General features: G+C 41.3%; 2 protein-coding genes across 8 annotated transcripts in view; both read right to left on the bottom strand.

Moving 5' to 3' along the window:
• Nucleotides 1-16056, bottom strand: part of LOC110950462 (transmembrane protein 65) — a 61389-nt gene extending 45333 nt beyond the window's left edge. The window contains exons 1-2 of the mRNA XM_022193041.2: nt 15751-16056; nt 15197-15500 (exon numbers count right to left, since the gene is read on the bottom strand). Coding sequence (XP_022048733.2) covers nt 15197-15470 — 274 coding nt within the window. The 5' untranslated portion in view covers nt 15471-15500; nt 15751-16056. The remainder of the gene's footprint in view (nt 1-15196; nt 15501-15750) is intronic.
• A 1772-nt stretch (nt 16057-17828) lies between these two features.
• Nucleotides 17829-25514, bottom strand: part of LOC110967652 (MTSS I-BAR domain containing 1) — a 55845-nt gene continuing 48159 nt past the window's right edge. For 4 of the 7 annotated variants that reach the window (XM_022217333.2, XM_022217330.2, XM_022217332.2 and 1 more), the window contains 6 exons: nt 25187-25300; nt 24638-24883; nt 24216-24449; nt 22585-22744; nt 22210-22491; nt 17829-20803 (listed from right to left, as the gene is read on the bottom strand). In XM_022217333.2, the coding sequence (XP_022073025.2) occupies nt 20346-20803; nt 22210-22491; nt 22585-22744; nt 24216-24449; nt 24638-24883; nt 25187-25300 (1494 nt within the window). In that variant the 3' untranslated portion in view covers nt 17829-20345. The remainder of the gene's footprint in view (nt 20804-22209; nt 22492-22584; nt 22745-24215; nt 24450-24637; nt 24884-25186; nt 25301-25514) is intronic. The other 3 variants (XM_051956970.1, XM_022217334.2, XM_022217331.2) reach the window with 2 other exon arrangements.

A 25514-nucleotide genomic window follows, 5' to 3' on the forward strand; every position in this document is an offset into this window, starting at 1 on the left:
AGTACTAATTTGTTGCATTAAAATCCTACTGTGGGCCATTTTTAATTTTACATAAGAGGAACCACTCCACTGTTCAACTTAAAGTCTACAACTGAGAAGCTTTTATTCTGAATTTGCTGTCAATCTCAAAAGTCTATCCACAAACGTTTATCTATTTGTGTGTTTGGCTGGTTGGATTTTTACCCTCAAGATTCAGCTGCTTGCTGTCCTGCTGTTGTCTTTGGTAACCGGTTATGCAACTTTTCACTCGCTGTGATTATTGAAAAAAAAAAAAATCACACTTTATCATCTTTGCTCAGCTTTGATAAACGGTTCATTCCAGATTTTTGTTTCTTGGTGCGAACACAGCATGAAACTGAAGTTTTGGAAGCAGAATTCAGCTGTGATGAATGAATGTCTGTCGCTTTAACTGACTCTCATTTGCCTCAGTGAAAATGACAAATAGGGGCGGAGAGATTTTCTGCAAATTCAGGTGTTGGTGTTAAACGGCAGGAAGAAGAACATCTGAAGGGCATCTTCTATCAGCCAGCGTGAGTTCAATGTGCACAATGTAATTTCTTTTTGTTATCGGTTTCCTCGATGAAGGTATTTGCATCCTCTGACAGAGCTGTGTGTCTGGATGCTGTATGAGACAAACAATCACGTGATTTGCATCTTTGTCATCTTATTTGAATTGCTGAGATGCTCACGTGGACGTGTGCATGAGACCAAGGGTTCATGGGGACAATAGGAGGCTCGAATCATTCATCTTCTGCACAGCGCCTCGTTATTCTGCTGCGATGTATGAAGCAGAAAAGGGGAAATTCACACAACAGACTGTGGGTTTAACAGGAATCAGCAGCACAAAATGGGAACAACTTCATGGGGAAGAGCCCGGCGGCATTAATTAGACCTAGAATGAGTGAGTTACAAAGAAAACGTGCACAAAAAAGTAAAACAGAGTGAAAGCAATCAAAAATCCACCTTCAGCTTGTGATTTGCATATTAAAGCTCAGTTGAAAGAAAAGACCATTTGTGATTCTCCAATTATCAGGAGACCAAGTTGGCCCCAACCAGTACGTCTGAATGTCATATAACAGCAGAAAATATAATGAGCAGCCTCTCGGTCAATGCAGAACCGCTATATTTCTGAGAAGAAAACACAAAGCAGTGGAGCATGACCCCCCACACACAAACCGAACACTGAAATTAAATTCCAGCACAAGAGTTTCTCCTGCAGAACTCTATACGGAGGAACAGAAATATAGCAGCAGTGTGTTCCCCCAGAGCCGTTTTAGGAAGCTGTAAGGCCTGAAACACAACACAGAGCAGACAAAAACAAACACAAAACCACAAATCCTTAGAAAGAACCTCCCGACAAATAGCAAAACCACAAGAGACGGAAGGAAAGAAGTAAGCAGCCGGTTTCCCATCTGGCTTTGAAACAAAGGACAAAGCAGACAGGAAAAAGGAAATACTCTCTGTTGAGCAGTGAGCAGCTTTAAAAACCTCAAAGATTCACAATAATGACAGTTTATACCAAATTTTCTTAAATTTTGATTCATAGTGAACTTTTCATTTATTTGTGGCTGGAAATTACATTAACAAAAGAGTCAGACATCGTGGTAGAGATCAATTTTAACAATCTCCACGTTTCTCAACAGTTTAACAAATAGCAAAGCCGTGTTCAGAATTATTTATCTTATTTACTATTATTCAACTCAGTGGCCTTTATTTGCTACCACATCAATGAATAAATAAGTCTGCAATCACAGTAAATTCTCACCACAGCTTGCTGCTATCAGACCCTAATCCACTAACAGTCTTCAGTCGTGACACTTAATGAAAAGTGAAGCAGGCTTTCTTTTGTCCAGGTGAGTTAATTGCATCCAGCTGCTGCCTCAGGTGTCACATGATCAGAGGAATCAAAGCTCCAGAAACAAACACGATGTTGTTTTCACTTATTTTGGATAAAGACAGCCATTGTTTCGGAGTAGATACCATCTTTTGGACTATTTTATGTAGAAAAATGTTGGCAAAAAACTCAGGTTTAAAAAAGAAACATGAATAATAACAACCAGACTCCATTTATGTGAGCTGGTTCCCGGTATTGTGGACCTGCTGCCTCACTAACCCTGAGCCATATTTCTACTGTGGAAAGTCAAATGTCAGTCCTGTTTACTCTGGAACATCTCACCACTGTTCTGATTAGTTCTGCTTTATTTGACATGTTGCTGTACAGAACAGCAGCGACAGAAGTGTGACTCCACAGGTTATTACTACTACAGTGGCAGGAGCTGTGCTAAAGCTGCTTACTGAGGCTGAGGTACACAAGCTTCATCTTAAAAATAGCTTCTGCTCAACATTCGCAGTTGTTTCCAGTCGGTATTGTAACATTTCTGTGTTTTGTAGCCATGTGAAAGCAGTTTATCATCGCTTACTCTACTGGGCTTCTGAATTCTGCACCGATTTAGCCATGTCTAACCTTTCAACAATACAAAGACAAGTCTGCTCTGGGACTTTGGTCTGAGCCGATGTTTGGTCGGTAAAGTGAGGGTTTGACAGATCCAGGGTTACATCTTTTGTACAGCTACCAGACTCACTGAAAGTGACAACATTAAACGTTTTTGATATTTATGACTTAAATCAGACTGCAGATACAGATGACACACCCTCTGTTAGGTTGGGTTAGGGTTAGATGTCCCCTTCTAATTAGTGCTTGACTTAGTTAATTAATGGGGATTTATGCATCATTTTAAACCTTAATAGAAATGAAATTGTTGAGTTGTATGACAGCCCACTCGTTGTACAGTTGTCACAAATGATTAAATAAACTATGGAGAGCAGTTTTTTCTACCAGGTTAAAATCATGTTTATTGCTAATGAAAAAGTTGGACATTTTAACATGGAGGTCTATGGGAACTGACTCACTTTCAGAGACAGCCTCAAGTGGCCATTTGAGGAACTGTGGTTTTTGGCACTTCATTTTTTATCCCCTGAAGCTAACAATTGCTACGGATAACAAAGCTGATAGTTTCACCCCCAGTTTTTGCAAATCTCCCAAAACGTTTTATCATAAAGACTAGTTATTTGTCTTGCTCCAAAGTATTATTAGCAAGTTGTTGCACCACAGGGCTGCACAGTGCAGTAGTGGTTAGCACTTTTGCCTTGCAGTGAGAAGATCCCCGGTTCGTGTCCCGGCTTTCCCGGGATCTTTCTGCATGGAGTTTGCATGTTCTCCCTGTGCATGCGTGGGTTTTCTCTGGGTGCTCTGGTTTCCTCCCACAGTCCAAAACATGCTGAGGTTAATTGATTACTCTAAATTGTCCGTAGGTGTGAATGTGAGTGTGATTGTTTGTCTGTATATGTAGTCCTGCCGACTGGCTGGCAACCTGTCCAGGGTGTCCCCTGCCTTCGCCCGAGTCAGCTGGGATAGGCTCCAGCACCCCTGCGACCCTAGTGAGGATAAAGCGGTGTATAGAGAAAGAATAGATTGATGGATGGATGTTGCACCACAGTTTCCAGTTCGTTTGCATCTGCTTCCCCATGAGGTCACATGGGAAGATACACTGCTCGCTAAATGCTCCATCTAGCATTGCAATCTTTAAAATATTGTCATGTAATGCGTCATTATTTTGAAATCTTCTGGTATGTATATGGCTGACATTAGCGAAAAATATCCACAAAGGATCTCCTTATGTGTGTGATGCGACTCGACTTCTAAATTAGGATTTCTAAACTCCTGTAGTCTAATTCTGGCATAAGGAACAAACCGCATGCACAACTCCCCTAAAAATTGCAATAATTCTTAAAAGTGAGACATGTGTAAAGAGAAAGACCCTGTAAGCCAGGAGGCAGATTCTTATATTTTCATTAAACTACGTTAAAGCTGCTGTAATCAATATTTTTGGAACAGAGCCGCTGAGAATCAGCTGCACCTCCACAGTCCCTGCAGCTCTAAAAACCATTTCAGCATCTCTCAGCTCCAAACTTTACTGTCTCGGTCGCTGCTTTCTTATCAGCACTTTTTTTCCCCACACACAGCAGGCAGCTAATTCTTTTGTGTGTGCGTGTGTGTGCGTGTGTGTGCGTGTGTGTGCGTGCGTGCGTGCGTGTGTGTGTGTAGGAGGAGGAATAAAGGCCTAACAACTGATTGTGCACCACATGGCTGCAGTGGCATCTACCACCACACAGACCCAGTTAATAATAGCTACTTGTGAACACAGTGGAGCTACAGAACCAGTTATTTCACTCAAACTGGGCCAAAAGGAGAGCAGATGCTACATGAAAGCTGATATTCTGACTTCCTCGACTAACAAGGCCCTAATAATGAAAACTAGTAAGTACGTACTGAAGTCATGTTTCATCAAGGTGTGAAATTTTCTCAAGTTAAACCCAGCATGGGTTGAGTGCAGTAAAAACAGGCCTGCAGGGACATATTAACCTGAATATCTGGTTTGTGCTGACTTCAGCCTCATGGGGCTGCAGTGAAATCAGCACTGACTGTACAGGAAGGTCAGAAACAGCAGCCTCAGAGGAGCCACGGACAAATCAAGGAGAAATCAATGTCATCAAACGTGTTCAATCTCATATAGAAACCAAAGGAAAGGAAAGAATGAGCAAACAAGTAACTGACAGAGTAAAATAGATGGAATAAAATGTTTGAAAAGGACAAAAAAGTGCTTTAAGGGTCATAGCGTCCTGTGAAAAATAACACCAGAAAATGATGTGTCCCTGTCTCTGAGGCTCCTGACCTCATGATTGAATGGACAGACTGGCAAAAACAAATACCACCTTGAATATCAAGCACTTCCTGCTGTGCATAATAATATTAGCCGGGCTTCTGTGCCTCCTGTGTAATCTGATTCATGCCTCGATCCATCTGCCTCGGCTTCACAAGAAAGAAGAACCATATGTGGTGATTTTACTCCTCACTTTGGTGACTTAGAAATTATGAAATTATAATTGGTAGCAGATTGTCAACTGAGAAGCAAAGTCGCATCCAAGTCCTCTGTTTACTTCCACATTAGAAGTGGCCTTTCGGTGCTCTTAACTAAAAAAACAAGATGAATTTTCAGGGTGACATTTGTAGTATTCTCCATTATTCATCAGCATTCTGTTTGCTGATTCTTTCCACCAAGAGCAGCTGTGTGAAGACTTCAGGCAGGTAACAGGATGCAAGAAACACAAAGTACACAACACACAAAGCCCTAATGACACGACAATGTGGCAGGTTTAAACACTGAGGGAACCAACAGGGAGACAGGAGGGAACAGGTGTGAGTCAGGAGACTGGGATTGGAGGGAAAGTCTGGTAATGGAGGACGGCAGGTCTGAAGTTAAATAAACAGGAATCACGACAAGTTTTACGTGGAGGGACTGATTAGAAAGATGAGTCTGTGGGGTAAAAAACAAGACAGAAAACACCGCAAAGATTCAGCTAAACAGAACGTGAGCTGCAAAAAATAGCACATCTACTGAACTACACAGTAAACTCATCTCATTTCTCATTTTCAGCCTCCTTGTCTGCTGCCTATGATCCAGAAATCTATCTTAGGATCTTGATCCTGACTTCTAAATGCATGTCAAGGAGAAAACTATCAGTGGAAATTCACAGGTGGAAGACTTTTGACGCACAAAAGAGACAAAAGTGACACACAGCTGGAATACAGAAAACATGTCTGCAGCAGGACTGGAAAATAGATATCACTAAGGCTTGATATTTGTCACTGTGTGATAAAATGAAATCAAACAGCATCTGTGCATTCTTGTCATTATGAATAAATATGTGCTGTAAGCAGTCATGAATACTGCAGCTGGAAGTCCTCAGGTATACTTAAATACAGCAGCAACGCATCATATTTAACTGCTTTAAAGCAAAAGCTGTAAAGCAAAGACGTGTCATTTCATTAAAAGCCTGTGGTCACGACTCCTGCATGCAAATCCCTGGTCAGACTCAAAGATGTACACACTAAAAAATGGGAATATTATTTTCACACTTCATGTGTGTTGGTTCTGCAGTGTTGAGTGCCATCAGCTCTTGAAAACTTCTCCAAAAGTTCAAAGCTCTTCAACAAATATGTTCACTTGGATAGAGACCTTGAACATTCCTTCCAATTAAAATCTAGATTTTAACCATATTAACACGCCCAGATGGTGTTTTTTATATATGCATGAGTAAAACATGCAGTCCATCCAATGGCTTCAAACTGCAGTGTATTGATGAGAGCCTAAAAAAACACAGATTCAGACTAGTGGGGTTTCATATGTCACAAATCTGAGGAATGAATTCTGCTATTTTGAAGCAGAAAAGGATGATTTTTATGTGAATTTGACATTTTAGTGGCTTGTTAATTGGACTGAGATGGTAACTTTAAAATATCAACAAAAATATTACAAGTTCAACCATCAAATATTTGAATAGCAAAAGCTTTGACTGGATTCTCAGTCAGCTCCGCACTAGATAGGCTTCATTAGTGATCCACAGCTAGTAAAATCTGTCAGGAACAGCAGGAAAACCAAGAGCCTACTGGAAGCCTGTTGCAGTCAATTGGCCGTGAAGAGTTAATCAAAGAAAACCTCATCACTTGGCTTGTTCTTCTTTCAGAATCACAGACAGCAGGTTTCATCTAATGTTTGGGTTTTGTGCCAATAGGTTCAGCACCAACAGCTGTTAATAAAAAGTTTCTAATGAAGACATACTTTGCCACATTGAAACCAATGTGTTCAGACAGCTGCAGCTCTACTGCTGGCAGCAATGCTCAATAAATACACCGCGACTGTGAGGAACGGTGGATTTTCAGCACACAAAGTACCACACAAAGCTACGACATCCAACAGACGGGAGCAGACTCGGCTGTGTGGCAGGTTAAAGAGCAAACACATTCAGCGCTTTTCAGAAAGTCAAATCCCAGCTTGAGGCACTGATATGAACGATGCTGGTGTCTCTATGTTTGTCATTAGTGTTTGTGTGGGCCACAGTTGGTTAAATGCCACCACGGACTATTACTGTGCAGCAGTGTGTGTGTGTGTGTGTGAATTAGCATGACAATAACACTGACGGAATGAAAAGGTGCAGCTCTCCTTTGGTGTTTCAAGCAAAAATGCACACGGCGTTCGCCTTCGTCATAAAAGGTGAAATAAAAATATCACAATCCGCTGCAACACACTGAGCATAAGAGAGAAGCTGACAAACATGAGGATGAAGGCTTTGATCCCAGAGCCTGGATTCAAAAAGCCATGAAGAAGAAGAAAGAAGCTTGCAAAGCGGCGCTGGAGCAGCTGTGGAGACGAAAAGTGTAATCTGTCTGCTGACGCTTCCTCAAGGGGTCACCGAGGTGATAAAGTCATAAAGAACATCCAGACGTCCTCCTCTTTTCTCCTGCTGCTGCCTCTCTTTTGCATCTTCAATTAAGTCTCCCTTCACATTACTTCTCCATCCGTCTGAGCCAGTGAGTAAAACGCCATCCATCTCAAATCATCTTTTCTTTCTTCAGCATCACTGTGAGAAACCAGGAGGATGTCGCCAGGAAACAAAGATCTCTGGCCATCCATTCATTTCTTTGCTATTTCTCTGAATCTTTGCTGTTTCTCTGCACTGCATTTCATACAAACTCCTGAATTTCTAGTGAACAAGGCAATAACTTTGCTGCACAGACCCTCTCTGAGAAATGTGGTTTTCCAAAAGAAATGTTTAGATCAGCGTGTACTCCTGCTAATACAGATTCAGATGCTAAATAATGCAAAGAACTGCACAGTTTTTTTCATGTTTTCCATTTAGATTCAAACATCACCGCACTCATACACCACTGTTCAGTTTCTGCACTTGTTGTTCAAGCTTTCAGACATTTAATATGTTTAACAAATTGATGTCATCCACTGATAATGAAAGAATCTCATCATATCACCATGATGACTCCAACAAGCACCAGACTGGAGCCTTCTTTACGTCCCCTAACTTAATTATTCATCATTTGATATGTGAGTATATACTGGTTGCTTGTTTCTAAGATTTGTCACACAATATTTCTTTACTACAGATAGAAATGATCAGTAAAATGAAGCTTCTATCAGCAGCATACAGTGGAATTCGTGAGAACTCAAATAAATGAACGGTAAATTGAAAAGATCCATTTTTTTAACTGGATGCTTTTGTTCCCAAATGGGTTCTTCAGTATTCACAATAGATATAAGGTGATATTTCATGAGAAATAACTTGCCATGTGGGTCTTAACTCTCTGAAACTCAGACGTTTCTTTGCTCCAGGAAACAACACAAAGTAATAACGCCATAAATCTTAAAAACAAAAGTGGAATTTCTTGGATTATACGTTTTCGAGAAACTGGAAAAAAATGCACTCAATATGAAAAACATTCTCCCAAGGACCTTCTCACCAGGATTAGAAAAATATGGGGATATCTGGGCTATTTGACTCGGCGTTTTCACATTTTTACCTCTACAAATTGAACATTTTCAACATTGCTCTGCACATAAAGTCCAGATATCTTGTACATTCCAACAACAAATGTGCTTTACTGGAAACTGTTTTGGAACCACACTGCATTTATTTTATTAATCAACTATGTTTGATTTTTGCTCTGTGGAAATGCTGCCTGCAGTTCAATCTAAAAGTCTCTGAATTTTTGTGACTGTTGTTTCACAGCTGAGTCACTTATTGCATCTCAGTTCTGCAATAATGGGAGCATTTTTTTTAAATTTAAGAATCTGGAGGAAACAGTTTGTTATTTGGCAAATTTCTGAATGAGATGTCTAGAATAAAGAGATTTTTGACAAAATCTAAAAATCATACAGTTATTTTGGCTATATTTAAAGATAATAAAGCCAAACTAATACATTTACAGACCACTGTAAAGTTTAAAAAAATGTTCCTTTCAACAATAAATGGTGTATTTTGGTAATTAAAAAAAAAATGTGGATTTCAATCTCAGAGTCTCAGAGTTATATTGATATCATGAGCTCTTTATTTTATAAATCTCCATTTCTGCCTCAGTGCAGAATAAAAATAATGACCCATTTGCCTTAGAATGATAAAATTGGTATTGATGTTCTTGTTAGATGAGTCGAAGTCACATTACAGCAGATTATTAGAGTCCTCTATTTTTGTCTTCTCTCCACCAAACTTTTCTGTGTTTCTGTCTCGTCTCTGCCTTCTTGTCTACCAACTTTCTTCAAACTTCACCTTTACTCCTCTTTACTTCGAGTCTGGACATTTAACCTTCGAAATAGACCCCAAATGTCTGTCCACCAATTTCTGACTTTCACAGAAATTGCCTTTTTTTGTCTTTTCTTCACTCAAACAAACCTCCAGACCTCAAGAGGATCTCGCCTTCTACGGTTAAAATTTTCCTACTTTAGTTTCAACTTAATTCGCTCTTTTAAATCTAACATTGGTTGCACATCTGTCTGAGTGGAGACTAGAAGCTTCTCTGTGCACAGCTGCAGCAACTAGTTTCTACTAAAGATAAATTTCATCTAAATTAAAAAAAAATCTTTCAAATGCCTTTGTAATTGTTAAACTTGATGAAAAGATTAAAAAAAAATATTCACAGTATAAAGTCAGTTTCTTTTCAGATGCACTCCGTCGGTTATTTACAATGTGTTGTCCTGATGCAGCTACCTTGTAATACAATATGTTCCCTACATTTTATAGCATCACCCAGAACAGAAGAGGCCATATTCAGTACATACGTCCACAACAACCACTGCAGTAAACTCCACTAACCCCGAGGTCCTGTTCAGCACCGAGACGTCTGCGAGCTTCCATCTCTGGCAGACATCAGGACCTTTAGCCACCTGAACGCGAACGTCAGGAAAAATACGGGTTTGACTCCCGGCATCCTGCACCTGAACCTGCTGCAGATAAACCTGTCAAAACCTCAATCAAACCCTCAGCTACAGTCTGCAGAGTGCACATACAGTGCGTAAGAGAATCCCGCAGGGTTTTTGCAGCATGAAGGTGAGTCTGTCAGCCAGATAGGAACCACAGGAAGGAAGCTGCCCTCTGTGTGCTCACCTTATGTTCTGCTTCTGTTGTTATTGCCTGATATTCTGCAACAACCATAAAACTGCACAAATGACAAAAGATAGAAAAATCCTGCCTTCAAGATTCAAAAAGTGGTAAAACAGATCTGTAGTCCAGGGTAAGAGCAGGGTGCTGCATCCGTCAGCTTGAGTGTGATGTGAAAGCTCCATTTAGCTGTTTATTCAGAGCCGATCTCTGCTCAGTAATTGAGGTCTAAAGAGGAAGCAGCGGGATGAAATCATCCACGTCCGAGAGGAAAATAAAGAAGAACCATTAGGATCAGTGCGGCAACGTCTCGTGATGATGAGTCTGCCGGTCTGTACAATTCCTACTTTATATTCAGCTACTGAGAGACACAAATATTCTCCACATCAGAGCTGAGGGAGGGAGGAATGTGAGAGGGAGACAAACTGAGTGAGGATCTGTATTTTCTGAACAAGCAAATGTACCGTTGGAAATGATATATTTCCTGGAAGAGTCAGGAATTGAATGCAGTATAATGATGGACTGGATGAACAAAACACCACAGTGTGCCTGTTTACAATGATAATACTGGCATCTCTGTGATCATCACTTTTAGTATTATTATCAACAAACAAATGAACTATTTGCACTTTTATTTCACAAGAAAGTGCATTTGAACCACACGAACCAAACAAATGCAGAATGTTTTTGCGTGTGCAGAACTCAAATTGAAGCATGCAGAGTCTACTGTTTGGGAAAAGTATGGTTTCTGAATGAGCTACAAAGACAGATGATCAGACAAAAGCTGTATATTCAACTGCAGTTAAGTAGCTAGTTGTACACTGAATTTCATCACTCAAATAGGAGCATCAGTGGTGCATTGAAGCAGCCTCTTGCTAACAACTCAGACTGAACCAAGGTGATGGCAAACTCTGATGTTGTTTTTAAAGCAGCAACTCTGCTTTCTGGTTTTAAATACATGCTGAAGTTCCCTCTAATCTGCATTTCAGAGAGCGAGTCAAACACAGGCAACTAATGGAAAGAATCTGCTGCCGCTCTCAGGAAAATCTACAGTTAGCTGCAGCTCAAGTGGTCCAACCATCCATTATCTATACACTGCTCTATCCTCATTAGGGTCATTTTTGGAAGCCAGAGTACCCGGAGAAAACCCACACATGCGCAGGGAGAACATGCAGAAAGATGTCAAGCCCAGGGCGGGACACGAACCGGGGACCTTCTAGGTGTGAGGTGACAGTGCTAACCACTGAACCCCTATGCAGCCCAGCTCAAGCAGTACATTTCCTAAATGCTGCACTTTAGTGGACATTGTGTGATTTTTTATGAGAGAAAGTTTGCTTTACAAATAGTTGTAGTGCAAATCTGCTAAAGTAAGTACAGGGACAATAGTTTCTAAATGCTGCACCTTTGTTTGAGAGAATATTTATTTCAGTTCATGTATTTTCCGAAGTTTACTTGGAGCCAGTTGCAGAAGCATCAACGGACTCTTTAAAGACAAACACAGCCGTAGTCTGTTCAGCAAACCAGCAGCTCCAGATTTATTTGTGACACTTTTGGTGCTTGAACAGCAGATTTTTCTTGCACAATAAAGTCACAAATAAATGCATTTTTCCACATTAGACGTCTGTTTGAATCCTTACTATGGGAGTTAGAATGACCTCTGTAGTCATCTCAGGTAACTATCGGTCTGCAGAAGCTGACTAGCCTATTTAAGCAGCTATGACCTGATCAGTCACATGAAGGATCAATACTGTGACATGCAGCCAACAACAACATGCTCCCCCTCCTTGCACATATTTATGGCTTTCATGCAGGATCTTATAGAGCGTGAATTATGACACCATGAGAGGATGAAAGCAGCTGCTATTAGAATTAGACGGGAGAGAAGAGCGGATTTTACACGGCAGACCAAACAACAAATCAAAGGGACGCTGGATGCTGTGATTTATCATGGAAACATGTCGTTCTGAGCTTCACATACTGCACAGTGATGAGACACGATTCATAGGAATGGATGCATGTGTGCTCTACATTCAGTGGTGCAGTGTTAAAGGACACCGTGGACCAAGAATTATATTACAGAACAAATAGGAGGGCCAACTGTGTGGAAGGAAAAACATGAAACGCATACATGTTTCTAAATGCTGTGGCTGGAAATGTAGAGCAAATTCTGACTTGTGGTGATATCTGAGTTTCCCTGCTGCATGAGAATCTATCATGAGAGAAAAGAAAGCTCCACTGAAACACTCAGTTCCCCCTGCAGGAGTAAAGCGACAGCATTTAATCTGTATCCACAGTCCTGGAGCCTAATGCAGGTTTTTATATCAACATTCTCATAATATCATATTACAGACGAACGAAAGGAGCTTTGATTGAGCAACGAAGATGTACTTGTTTTGTGTTTTTTATATTCAAATCCAATACCTGAGTGTCCAGCAGAGACACAAAGCAGTCACATGAATAAAATCAGACGCTGCACTTTGCTCCTGCAGAGAATATAAACAGAGAAAGCAGCACAGAGCCTCACACGCCGTACTGACTCTTCATCATCACTCATGTTTTCCTACTTTCTCTTCCGCTATTCTTCTCTATTGATCGACCCGTTTCCTTCACGTGTTAGATCCTCCACGTTGTTCTTCTCCCTCTTATACTCTCATTATTTCATTTTTATATTTCACAAGCCCAACAATAGACTATAAAAACCTTCTTTTCTGAGTGTCTGTTAGCCTGCATCACGCTGTACTGGAGCTGAATGATATGCAGAAAATTGTGACGGATGTTGTAATACAAGTTGTTTTACTGGCTTGTTTTCCAACAAATAAAATAGTGACTTTTGCTGTGGTTTGTACCTAAAATGTTCTCTTACGTCTGCAGAATGTGATTTACAAGCTGCAGCACCTCTGCACCACCCCAGCTAGAATAGTTTTGTTCTGTAGTCGTTTTGAGAAGGTTCTGCAAAGTTCTGGTGATGGTTTAATCAGAACATTTCATTTTTGTTCCCAGAATATTCTACATAAAGGCGAACAATCTCAACAGCAACATCCCCAAATCGTCCTCAGAATAATACAGGCAAAATGTTCCACCTTTGTTTGTTAAAACGTCACATTGCAGGAACGCTTTCCAAACATCTTCTGAATGTTAAAAATGTCACTTTAGCCTCATAAGAACTCTACTCTTGAAATTATGAATATCCTTAAAATGTTCTTTAAACATTAGATTAAATTGTTTTCTTCAAAACATTACTAGAGCCTGTGTTGTCAGAATGTTCTTTTCCTGCTTTTTTATTTAAAGAGTCGATATTATTGCATTATTAATTTTATTTTTGGGGTCAAACTGAACATGTTTGCATATTTCAATGTTAAAAAAAACACATTATTTTTCTCTCACCAACACTACTGTAGCAGCTCAGTTTTAGCTCCGGTCTCTTTAAGACTCTCATTCTGAAAACCTAGGTCCTCTCTGATTGGTCAGCTGGTCTGATAAAGCCAGGAAACATAACTCCAGATCCAACAGAATAAGGATGTAGCATTAGCAGGAGAAGCAAACAGATAATAAGCTGGTTATTCTTTGTTTAAAGGTCAAATTAGCCACTAGGGAGACATGATGCAAATGTGTAACAGGATGACATAGATAAGTAAAGGAAGAAAAGCCTGGACTTCAAACGAGGTGTATAAGACAGGTAAGGAGAAGCATTTTCTGTACGACATAATAAAGTACGAGAGAAAAAGTTTGCAGTCCTACATGTACGGAAAATGCTATACCACACACTAAAGAACAGAAAAAAACCCAAAAAGCAGAATACGGGTTCTTTAAAAAGTTTTGATGCGACATATTTTACTTTTATCCAAAAAACTGCAGCTCTTGCAATCTGATATTACATTTCTCTGTCTTGCAATGTCTATAATATTTCAATTAATTGTTCAGCACTGAATGATAATGCATGTCAGTGAGCAGCACTTCGTTTGGACTGGATATGTCAGAGATTTCCTCAGTTTATATACATATGTTGTTATAGTTTTGACCTACTGTGCTACAGATTTCTGTCTATGATCAACTCATATCAAGGAGAGCCACAATGATGAGCTGTAGGGGAACTCACTATAATGCCAGAGAAAATACCAAAAAAATGCATAACATTTCTTCTAGCTAAATCTTTGCTTTTGAAATAAATCTGTTTTCTTCACTGACATCTTTGGGTGTCTGGAACCTATCAAGGCTCTTTTCCTGCAGCAGTTTTTTTGGCAGATGTATTGTCTCAGTCTGCAGAAATGACAAATCACCATCGAACAGAGACGCACAGTCAGTCACAATCACACCCACCAACACTTTTCAATGCACCTGAATCACAATCTGTGAAGAAAAACAAAAAGAACAGGATGCACAGTGAGCCTGCATCTCTTTTATGGTGCAGAGACACTTCTATCAGATACTATACTGCAGGTCTAAGGACTAAAGGTGAGCGTAGCTGATGAAAGTAAAATGAACACTGATGTTGTGAATTTACCTCACAAGTACGACATACTAAATATTAAACAAAATGCAAATCTACCTGACTAAATTAAACATTAATCAGTGATTCCTAATTATTTAGTCAGACAGATGTGGGAATAACAATGACTTTACAGGACTTTATTGATCCTCATCTATAGATTCTGTTTTCTCTGCAGACAGAGATCAGCAGAGCAGCATTTAAGGTTTGATGAGCAGTTTTACATGATGGAATAATGATGATTATTTAACACTTTAACCAGATCCATTCAGCTGTCTTCATTTATGCCTCAAAAGAATAAAATAAAAGTGTTGATTCATCCTTTCCACATTTGGATTAAATGTTCTAACTGTAACTGATGTCAAAGGTAATTAAGCTGAAGGATGAATATTTCTAACCCCAGACTTCACAGCTTGTCATCACATACTGCATCCTGGGACACACAGAGTGAATAATAGATGAAACTGTGACATGTCCAGTCCCTCTGATCACTGATAAACACTGTTATCTATTAAAAATAACTTCAATTTAGAACAAAATTAACGTCTTTTCTGATGACCTCCTGCACTGGACATTGTGTTCATTTTAATCTGTATGCAATAAATGCACCATAACAACCAATATATGTGATAAATAATGTATAAAAAATGCATATCCATTCCATCCCATGTTTTTTTTTTTTAAACACTGGAACACATGACCAACCTTGAGCGATGGCTATGGACTCGAACCTGTGCAGCTCCCGCAGCAGACAGGTGCGCTCGGACGGATGGAGGCTATAAATAAACTCCTTGGCTCCGCGGGGAGAGTTCAGCGGCTCCACGGGCTCCTTCAGCGGGTGCGTGCCCAGGTGACACCGCTGCACCAGCGCGGACAGCGGCGGGGACGCCTGGTGGCTCCTGAGCCCAGCTGAGGCCACCCCAGTCCCGGCTCGGAGGGAGAAGGCAGGCCGCAGGACGGTCCGCAGGCAGGGCAGCATCTCTGGGCGGGGAGGCGGCGAGCGGTTGACCTGGAGGAGAGAACGGGCCTGTTATCTGAGCTCCTTCACAGAAACATCTCCGTTTAATGTGGATTCATCGCTGCAGAGGATCAGTTAACGGCAGCCTCCGGAATCTGGAGGCTGTTTGGAGCCGAACACGGGCCTGACAACGTTATTTACGCGCGTTTTGGAATCGAGCGGATTTTACGCGTCAGTTTAGAAACACAAAGAGGAGAAAAACGTCCGGGAATCAAACTGAAACTTGACTTATCGGACGCACCTCAATCGATGCTCCGCTGTCCCGTCCAGAAACCTCCTCAGCAGACCTTCACAACACAGCAGCTGCGGCGGCGCATAGACGCTTCAGCGGCGGCGGCAGTTTGCGGTCGGAGGCGCACAAATGTGGAACCTAATAGCGGAGCTGTAGCGTTCTGCGTGTGGATAAATCACATATTTGCTGCTGGAGTAGTGTAACCTCTGGCTGGCAGGCAGCTGACGAGCGGATGGGAGGAACTTAAAGCGACCAGCAGCCCCGAAAATATTTTCCAATCGCAGCGCGGCGTTGCTCCGTGCGTAACTGTGACGGCACCAGACGTACATCCAGTACGCATGGACTGGATGCGCGTTATTCTGTCCACCACAATCACAAACCTACTCTTTCACACTGGAGAGGATGAATTAAAAGAATTCATCTGTATTCTCGCGAGAAAAAGAATAAGATTAAAACTGTATTTTCTGTGATATTACTTGCGTTAAATCTACAAGGACAGATTTTACAATTTAGTGGAATAAAAACACCAACAAGGAGAATCTTTCAGAGTGTCCGTTTTCATTGTTCCAGCCTGCATGTGACGTGCACACAGTAGGAGTGTTTGTCTGCTGGGTGTGTGCTCATCCCTCCCTCTGCTGTTACACACGTGGGGCATCTGAATTATTCAGCCAGACAGGAGTCCACACCCAGAGAAAATATGACACCATGTGGAAGTTATTTGTCTCCAGGAAGAAGCCTGCACCTAAAAACACAAACAGAAAGGTGCTGGTTAAACTCAGAGCTCAGTGCGCTGCTCGTGTGTGAGAGTCGGTCAGGAAAGTGAGTGATTGAAGGAGTTTCATTGATCAGAGGAGTTGAAAGGCCTCTGAGGATGCGGACTGATGGAGGAAAGGTCAGCTCACAGCGGCCTCTGGTGGACAAAATGAAGCACATCGTTTGTTTAAGTTTTATAACTCATGAAAAAGTGTTTTTCAAGCCCAAGATTATTCATGCTCATGGCATAATTTGATTTTGCTTGACTATGAGGTGCCCAAAGTCAGTAAGACATTGTGTGTTCAACCTTTTCTATGTATGTTTTTGCATTTTTACTAAAAATGCCACGTTTAAAATTACTCATACCTTCGAAATTGTTGCAGATTGTTGAAATAAAGCAGCTTCTCTACCATTTCTACTATGTTCTACAGCACTGTGTTCACTACAAACTGAGACCGGCTGATGCAGAAGCGCTCTAGCCATTCACAAACAGTGCTATTAGGATCTGTTACCGTGAGAAAGCTGCACATTGTAGCTGCTAACAAGATGTCTCACACCTATAAAGTCATATCCAAGTGTTTTAAAATGTTAGTGGCCTCAGTAAAAACAAACAAACAAACAAAAACATCAAGAATAAGCAAAAGAAGTTCCATGTTGTTCAAAAAAATCTCAAATGATGTGGTAGGAAGTGAAAAGTGAGGTCTGCTCTGACAAGGAACACAGTGTAAGAGGTTAAGAAGAATCCAAAGATCAGCACCAAGATCATCCTGATGAAGATTCTAAAGGAAACATCAGACAATCTGCAGAAAAAACGAAACATGCAGCCAAAGAGTTCAAAAAAATAGCTAAAAATCAAAGAATATGAACATTTTAAAGCAGCCCGGAGTTCAGACTTGAATCTCATCAAGAATCTGTGAAGGAAACCAAAGAAACACTCAAATCTGAAATAGCTGGAGATCTTCCAAAAAGAGCAAATCCCAAGTGGAGACATCCAGAAAGACTTTGACACTGATTATTAAAATGGGTATGAATAATTCAAACATATCATGAACATCTTACCATCTTTTAGTCGCTCGTCATTTCCAGCCGGATAAAACCTAAAATCTCAATAAATCAAAATTTGGAATCAGTAAGGCTCAAGAATGAACAGCCCAGCTCACCTGTTTAGTCAGAACGCTGTGGAAACGTCTGGAGCAGCTACTGAAGAACCTTAAAGCAAAAATAAATGTAACTATTTGACAGGTTGACTGTGCTCCAGGCTTGAAGGAACATAAAGGTCACAACAAAACACATTAGCTGCACGCTTAGACGTTCAAGAAGTCAGTGAGCCAAGGCAAACTTAATATTTTTTTATTATATTGCTATAGTTTCATAACACAAAAAATATTAACCTTTAACCTCCTGCATCATATCCTGAACTACACAAGGACACACAGAGAGCTCAACTCTCCTCGGGGGGGAAATAAGCTAAAAACTAAACTAGAAATAGGCTTTCACAAACTATAAACTTCTTATTCATAGTATGTACTGACATTTGGCAATATATAATATATATTTATGCTAGCAATTTAAATATGGGAATTATGGGTTGATAATACAAGTTTTAGATGCGTGGACGGAAAAAAAAAAGTACAGACGCATATAAAATTTAATCAGGGAATATTTGGCGTTTTCACCCAAAATAGATGAACGCCCAGAAAGCAATCATGACTTTAATCAATAATGAAGAGATTTAGGTGTATTCATTCAGAAAGAAATCTTGACTGAAGTAGTTGCCGCTCTGAATAATCCCAAAACCTGGACTCATAATACTGACACAAACTAGTTTTAACAGCGTGCTCTGTACCAGAATGGATTCATGTGAATATTTAAACGCAACGTACGCGAGTGTGTGAAATACGGGACGTCACTGAACGCATCCTCAGATAGAACATGCACGGAGAGGAAACAACTGGTACACTGATAATTCTGCTGTAAGTATAAAAATAGAGAGAGAGGCTGAGAAACAAGAAGAGGTTTAAAGACGGAGGAAGAAAATAAATTAAAAGTGTGTGTTTCTGGACTAACCTGTGGAGCTAAATAATATTTACAGTTTCACGCGTCTTGTAGTAGCCACGGTCTCACAGTGCTTCAACTGAAATGCAAATCAAATACAGACTAAGCAGCCTATGTAGCTTATGGTCTAAAGGATGAGCCTCAAAACACCCTACTGTCCAGAATAAAAAAAAATAATTAAAATGTACCATTAACAACATTTTCCTTAAGTTATATGTGGATTTTTATGCGATTTTCTAGTTTGTAAGGTCACAAAATCTGTCACCTTTGATACTAAAACAAAAAATAAAACTGAAGTGATGGATGTAAAAATCAAATTGATCATCTGAGCGCACCGGCTGCATGCGTTAAAAAGAAACAACTCAACATAACAGCAACTAGACAGAAGATCAAACAACAAGGTGTTACAAATTATAGCTAGAACTTTCTAAACACCAAAATTATTTTTGCCTCATTAGCTTCAATAAAATGTTGAATAATATATATTTATATAATTTTGACGTGTGTTCCGACGTGGCACATTTGCTAGTGATGCTATGGGCGGTCAATGCGCAGCAGGCTGTTACACGGCTAATATAATGAGACGACTCATGTTAAGACGAACAACTGAGAAGTTCTACAAGCTCAGCATGTAGAGATTTCAGATTAAATGAGTCGAGTAAAAAAAAACAAAAAAAAACACTTCACATCTCCAGGCGATGGGCTGTGATGATGATCATTATATCATATTTAAAGATTGGAAACTGAACGATTTTGGCACCGTGGAGGAGCAGGAAGAACATGGACAGATACAGAGACACTCCTCGTGCAAAATTATTTACAGATCGTGTGGATATTGAAACAAATAAAGCAAAAACAGGACGAAACTGGTAGCGTCTCTTGATGTCACAGCGTCAGCCATGCGACAGTCGGGTCACACTGTTGTTTTCTGAGACGAAGGTCAAACTCTGGCAGCAACAGGAAGTCACAAGTGTTGGACTGACTCTGCTGTATTTAAGTCTCGGCAGCTGTCGACGCAGCGCCTAACCAGGCAACTTTCCAAATAAGCAGTTCAGGAGTTGCCAAATGGTGCAGTGAAATCCTGCCATAGGAGCCAGAACCTCCCACTGCAGCTGAATATTCCCCTCTGGATGCTGCTACTGCTTGCAGTGGTTAAAACAAACGTCCTCCAGGCAGTCAGAGCGCTTCACACGATGGAACAACGCACTGAATGTGCACATGAAATCGATGGAGAAAACTGGACTCATGTTTGTGTGAAGCACATCTTTACGGTCCTTTAAAAGAAATAAACATAACGTGATGTGATGCTGCTCGTCATTCATGAACACAAACACATCCTGATGTTCTTCATTGTCAGTGTAGGTCCACATTTGTCAAAGCATCTCCAGAATCCTTAAATACAAGCTTGTACAGCTACTCAACTTATACAAGGATTATACAACTGGGCCTTTGATCCCACTAGAAACCCACATTTAATGAACCTGGCTTTACATAAGTCCAGGCATCATAAGCCTAATTAGAAATGTGGTGAACAATCTACAAGTTGCCTTTTTTGAGTATTTGTAAATGAGATTCTCACGGGTGAAAACGTAGAAACGCTGCATGTGATGGGGGTTCAGCTGATGTCTCCTACTAGCATGAGAAGCCTGTTCATTTTGCACATTGCACTTCTACCAGCAACATGTTTTTTCTAAAGCTTTTGACCTAATTTACAAATACGGCGAAGAGGAGGAGCCCCGTTGCTATGACAGCAGGTCACGTGCTTCTCGTGACCTCGGCGTGTTCTGGCGGTTTCATCATGCGATTCGCGGTGCTGAGCGGTCGTTGGTGAGGGTTCTCTTGAGCTTCACGCCCTTCCGGATGGCCACCAGCATGTTCCCTCCTTCCTGTTCTGCCGCTTCCTCTTCGGCGTCGCTCTGAAGCTGCTGCTGCTGCTGAGGCGGCTGGTTGGCCGCGGTGGGAGGGTTGGTTGAAGCCTGACCGCTCCAGGACGCCACCGGCAGCGATCCGACATCCTCCGATCCTGCAAACGTCGGAGAATCCGGGCTTTCCGCTCCCATCTCCTCTGAGCCCCTGCTGCCGTTAACTGTGCCTGACATGTCGGGCACCGTGGGGATTTTTACCGGCACCACAGGAGTGCGGATAGGAATCGGACCGGTGCCACCAACAGAGCCTGAGCGACGGGCTGAGGGTTTGGAGGACGGGGTGCGACGGATTGTGGCGACTCCAGGGGTGACGATGACCGGACCATGACCTGGTAGAAAGAGAACAGAGGCGTTACAGGAGCTGGATCCAGATAAAAACCCTGGACCTGAACAGGAGGCTGTTATGACACAAAACAGATGATAAAATAATTCAGAGAAAGAAGGAAATTGTTAGCATAAATCACAATGAAAAGATAATATAAAGTGTTAAAAATGGTCAAGATGGATTGAAGTGAACATGTCGTGTAGTGTCTCAAAGACTTCAGACAAAGATTATAATAACTATACATAAACATTATCAGTCTCTGTATCAAAATACAACCAGAACTATAAGCGCAGTATGAAAAAACTAACAGAAGTACAGGGGGGGAAAAAAGGTTTTTACAGGCAAAAGTGGGTATTTATTGTGACCTTTTTTTTTTGCACTTAACGATTCTTTAACATTTTACTGTTACTAGTCATCTAGTAAATAATTTTACATGTATTATGTTTCATTAAAGACATGTCAAAAGTTTCTTATTGATTGTTGAAGGTACATTTTGTTAGAAATGGTTGTCTGATTCCAAGTTAGCTCTTAATCCATGTTGTTGGGTGTTGAAGTATAAGACAAAGGCACATTCTTTTATCAAAATACCAAAAATGACACAATTTTGCATCAGCAAAGCCACTCTCAAAGGCAACTCAGCAAACAAAGTGGATACTCAAGATGTGGTATTCAAGCGGTTGCAAAGAAATGTAAAGAATCTGAGGAGGGAGAGGTGAAAAAAGGAGAGGCCAATAAAACTGTCAGTGTCTGATGATGATTTTGAAGTCTTAGTTTCATTTGGATACTAAGATGGTCCCTTAAGTCTGAAGAAATTTGATCAGGAGAGGAGCAATGCTAAAATACACAAAAGCTAAAAGATTGGCGTGAAGATCAATGGGACAGAACAGTGTGGAGAGAAGAAATCTGAAAGAAGAATCTGAAATAAAGTTTAAAATGCTCTGATCCAATTGTCTGCAATATGTGAGCAGAACAGTCAGATAGAAGAACATGAAGAGGGTCTATTGTGGTTTCAGGCTGCATTTCTAACTTCCATGAAAGCTGTAAAGTACAGATACATTTTGATTCAACATACTCCTTCTGAAAAGTATCTCCCAGCTTAAACAGTTTTATCATTCAGCATGAGAATGATTCCAAAAGCACGGCTAATGCAGTGAAATTGTATTTGGAGAATAAAAACAACCAGAAATCCTAACAGAACTCCAAAGAAAGGTCGAAATGTGCAAAGTGAGGTCACATTAAATACTCCCCTTAGCCTGTAGAAGCCATTTTGTTCTGAATATTAGTTTTTATCACCACATGCAAATTTTCTTGTAGTTTTTTTTTCAGAGACTGAGAAATCAACATGTCTGATCAGTACATCCTTGCCAACACAACCAACCCAATGGTGGCCTCAGACTTTGTGCTCTGTACCTGCAGGAGTGGGAGGATAAGCCCCAGCTGGACTAGATGGATAACCTCCAGTGTGGATGGGTGTGGAGGGGTAAGGCCCCACATGGTAGCTCCCCTGTGCAGGGTACGGAGCCTGAGTGCTGGGCAGGCCGGCGGTGGAGGCTGGGCGTTTGGTCTGAAACATGCGTCTGTACGACTGACTGATGTCGCTATTTCTGGGGATGGTGGAGGATTTATCAAAGTCAGACTGCTGCTGATCAGAATCCTGGTCTCCAGCCATGGAGAAATAGTCGTAGTCTGATACTGAAATGGAAGAAACAAAGAGGTTAACAGAGGACTGACACTGGAGGATGAAAGACAAGAAGCAGCGAACTTTAAAATTGAAGAGTGTGCTACCTTGTGATGGTATAGTGTCTTCAGAGCAGCAGGGCGTGTTGGTCTGAGTGCTGTAGCCGCTGGAGCACTGGATGGAGTCTCGGCTGGACCTCTGGGTGTCCAGCTCCAGACCTCTAGATAGAGCCAGAGCCAGTTCATCATGGGCCTCAATATCACCAGCCTGCAGACAAATAGATTAAATCAATGGAGAGAACGATTTAGTAACAGAGTCTGAGAGTCTGGACACGGCCAGGTACAATTCACTGAAGCCATTAAAGTCATTAGGTACAATCCATTAAAGTCATTAAATAGGAACATTTCTTCTAAATGCCATGACTCCAAAAACATCGGCCTGCTACAAGTTCAATATGAGGTCGACTGAAACTCAAACGTCACAGATTACGTGTAGACTGACCTACGGTAATAAGCTTCAGCAATTTAAGGACCTAAATAAGTGGACAAGTCTTTCTGGGAACTTGCCTACAGCTTTAGCTAATTACTACAGATTTATAAGTATTACGTTGACTGATCAGAAGAATTTAAGTGGGAAAAAAATACATGAAGTCATAAGATGCTCCTGAAGCAGGGAAAAGTAGAGATTAGCAGTTCATGAAGATCAGGTAGCAGTGGTTCTTCTCACAGTAAAATCCTCCCAAATTACCCAAACTATTAACAGAACTAATCTCCATTTAGCACCAAAGTCTGAAAGGAAAACATTACAATGTAGATAAAGTAATAAAATAAAAAGAGATGTATTAATATGAGTCCTTAAATGCAAAACTTGGTGAGTGACTAAATCTGACAGAACTTCTCTGCCGTTATGCTACCTAGAGACCTCTTCCATCTTAAGCTTTTAACTGTTTTATTATCGAGGCTTTTGTGTAATTCCAGGCTCAGACTGCAGCAGTTATTAAATCCCGATCGAGTTGCATCACACAAATAAGGAGAAACTTCACAGATAATAACCTCTCTACTCTCAGACAAGCACACACTAGAAGACTTGGAAATAATGGAGGATATTATTAAGGTCATTGTGCCAGAGGGAGCACAGCGCCAACACAGCTGATCTCAGGAGGAAGCAGATGCAAACAAAAGGGACACTGTGGTTCAAAAACTTGCTGGAACACAAAAAACACTTTGCACTGAGAAAACAAAACCAAAGCAGAAGGCTGAAGAGTCTGGCTGAGAAAATTCTTGTGGATGCAGTTAACAGGGTTTGTCTTTTCTTCAGTGAGAACTGGAGGTGAGATTTTAACCATCAGTTTTAACATCTGCAGCTGACGTTAACCTCGGAGGCTAAAAGACAGTCTAATAATCCTCCTAATCTTAACTCCTAAATATCAAACAGCCCAGAGGACTGTGTGAGCAGTTCAGGAGGTTTAAGATTGGATTTGAAAAACTTCCCATAGTAGAAAACAAGCTCATAGGTCCAGACCAGATTTCTCATGCGACTGTCAGCAGGTGTGAAACAGAAGTAAATCAGCGTGAAACACCTCTATAACGTCCTGTATTTTGTCTTTTTCGCACATATTTTTATAACGTATACAGCATTTTCATCAACTCCAGTTCCTTTAAAATGTGCTCCACAAGTTAATCAGATAATCCAAGTTACAAGAAGGCCTATGTCGTATGAGACGGAGACTAAAACCAACCTTGAGAGGCGCAGGCACAATTCTGTTCTTGTCTTCCAATGATGCCAACTGGTTTGCTGTTTGTATTACAGCTGGAGCTGGAGTTGAAGTCGACAGTGAGGTCTGGACTGACGGAGGGATGCTGTCACTGTTCATATTCCCATTACTGTCTACCACCACCGGAGTCTCCTTGTCTTTCTTCCTCCTCAGTGTGTTGACCACAGGTTGGTCATAAGGTCCAGGCTTTGCCCAGTCCTGTAAACAAACACGCCAGTGTTTCTTACTAATGCCACACATTTCTCTGGTGTGCTTTCCCTCCTCATTTCAGTTAGAAGTCTGGGGATTTCGGCAAAAATCATAAATAAATTGAAAAACGTGTGAACAAATTGTGAACAATGAGAATGGAAACATGTGGATCATCGAGTCTGCGGACTTGAACAAACCTTCCAGCTGGGGACTCGTGATGACGGCACCATGGTGGAGCCCATGGTGCAGTAGTGAGGGTAGTCTGGAAGCAGGGCCGAGGCAGGACGAGACCATGAGCGGGTGGGGCAGGAAGAGGAGGTGGAGGATGAGGAGGAAGGAGGGAAGAAGGGGAAGGCCGTGCCTGAACCTGAGCCCAAACTGCCCCCGTTGCTGTGCAGGTAGGGGGAGCTGGCAGGGCTGTAGTGGTCAAAACCATTGGACAACTGGTTTTGTGTCGATGGGAAGAGGGGTGACACCATAAAGAGACAAAATAAAGAAACAAAAATGCAATGGGATAAATAACTGAAATGATGAGCAGTGGAAAACAAAACAGAACAAAGGAAAACAAAAACAAGGAATCCAAACTGATCACATCAACTCAAAACAAAAGGATTGGTCACGAGGACTGAAACGAATGAATACTGCAGGAATGATGCACACGGCAGAGTTCGGCAGTTCCTCGCTCGCTTTAACATTTTCTGAAGTTAGTGTGTCGAATGCTGATGTGGTGGATGAGTGTTTTTCACCTTGTCAGAAGTGTGCGGAGTTGCAGTAGCAGCAGCTAGAGAAGAGGGGGAGCTGTAGTCACTGTGAAGCTGCAAAGTCTCTGACATCTCAGAGCTGCTGGAACTGGGACAAGGCTGTACAGCAGGGCAGCAAGCAGGAGGCAGGAGGTCGAAACCAGAAAGACAGACCAGGAGGAGAGACAGACGGACGGACGGACATGCACAGAGGGGAAGGATTGCAAAGACAGACATGTCAGCAGGTAAACCCAGAGAAGCAGTTTGTTAGACAGCAGAGGCAACTTTTCCACAGTTCTGAGCAGTTAGTGAGCAGTGCAGCCAAGTGACTGTA

The sequence above is a fragment of the Acanthochromis polyacanthus genome, chromosome 12 (genome assembly GCF_021347895.1).
Source record: "Acanthochromis polyacanthus isolate Apoly-LR-REF ecotype Palm Island chromosome 12, KAUST_Apoly_ChrSc, whole genome shotgun sequence".
In the NCBI taxonomy this organism is placed as follows: Eukaryota; Metazoa; Chordata; class Actinopteri; family Pomacentridae; genus Acanthochromis; species Acanthochromis polyacanthus.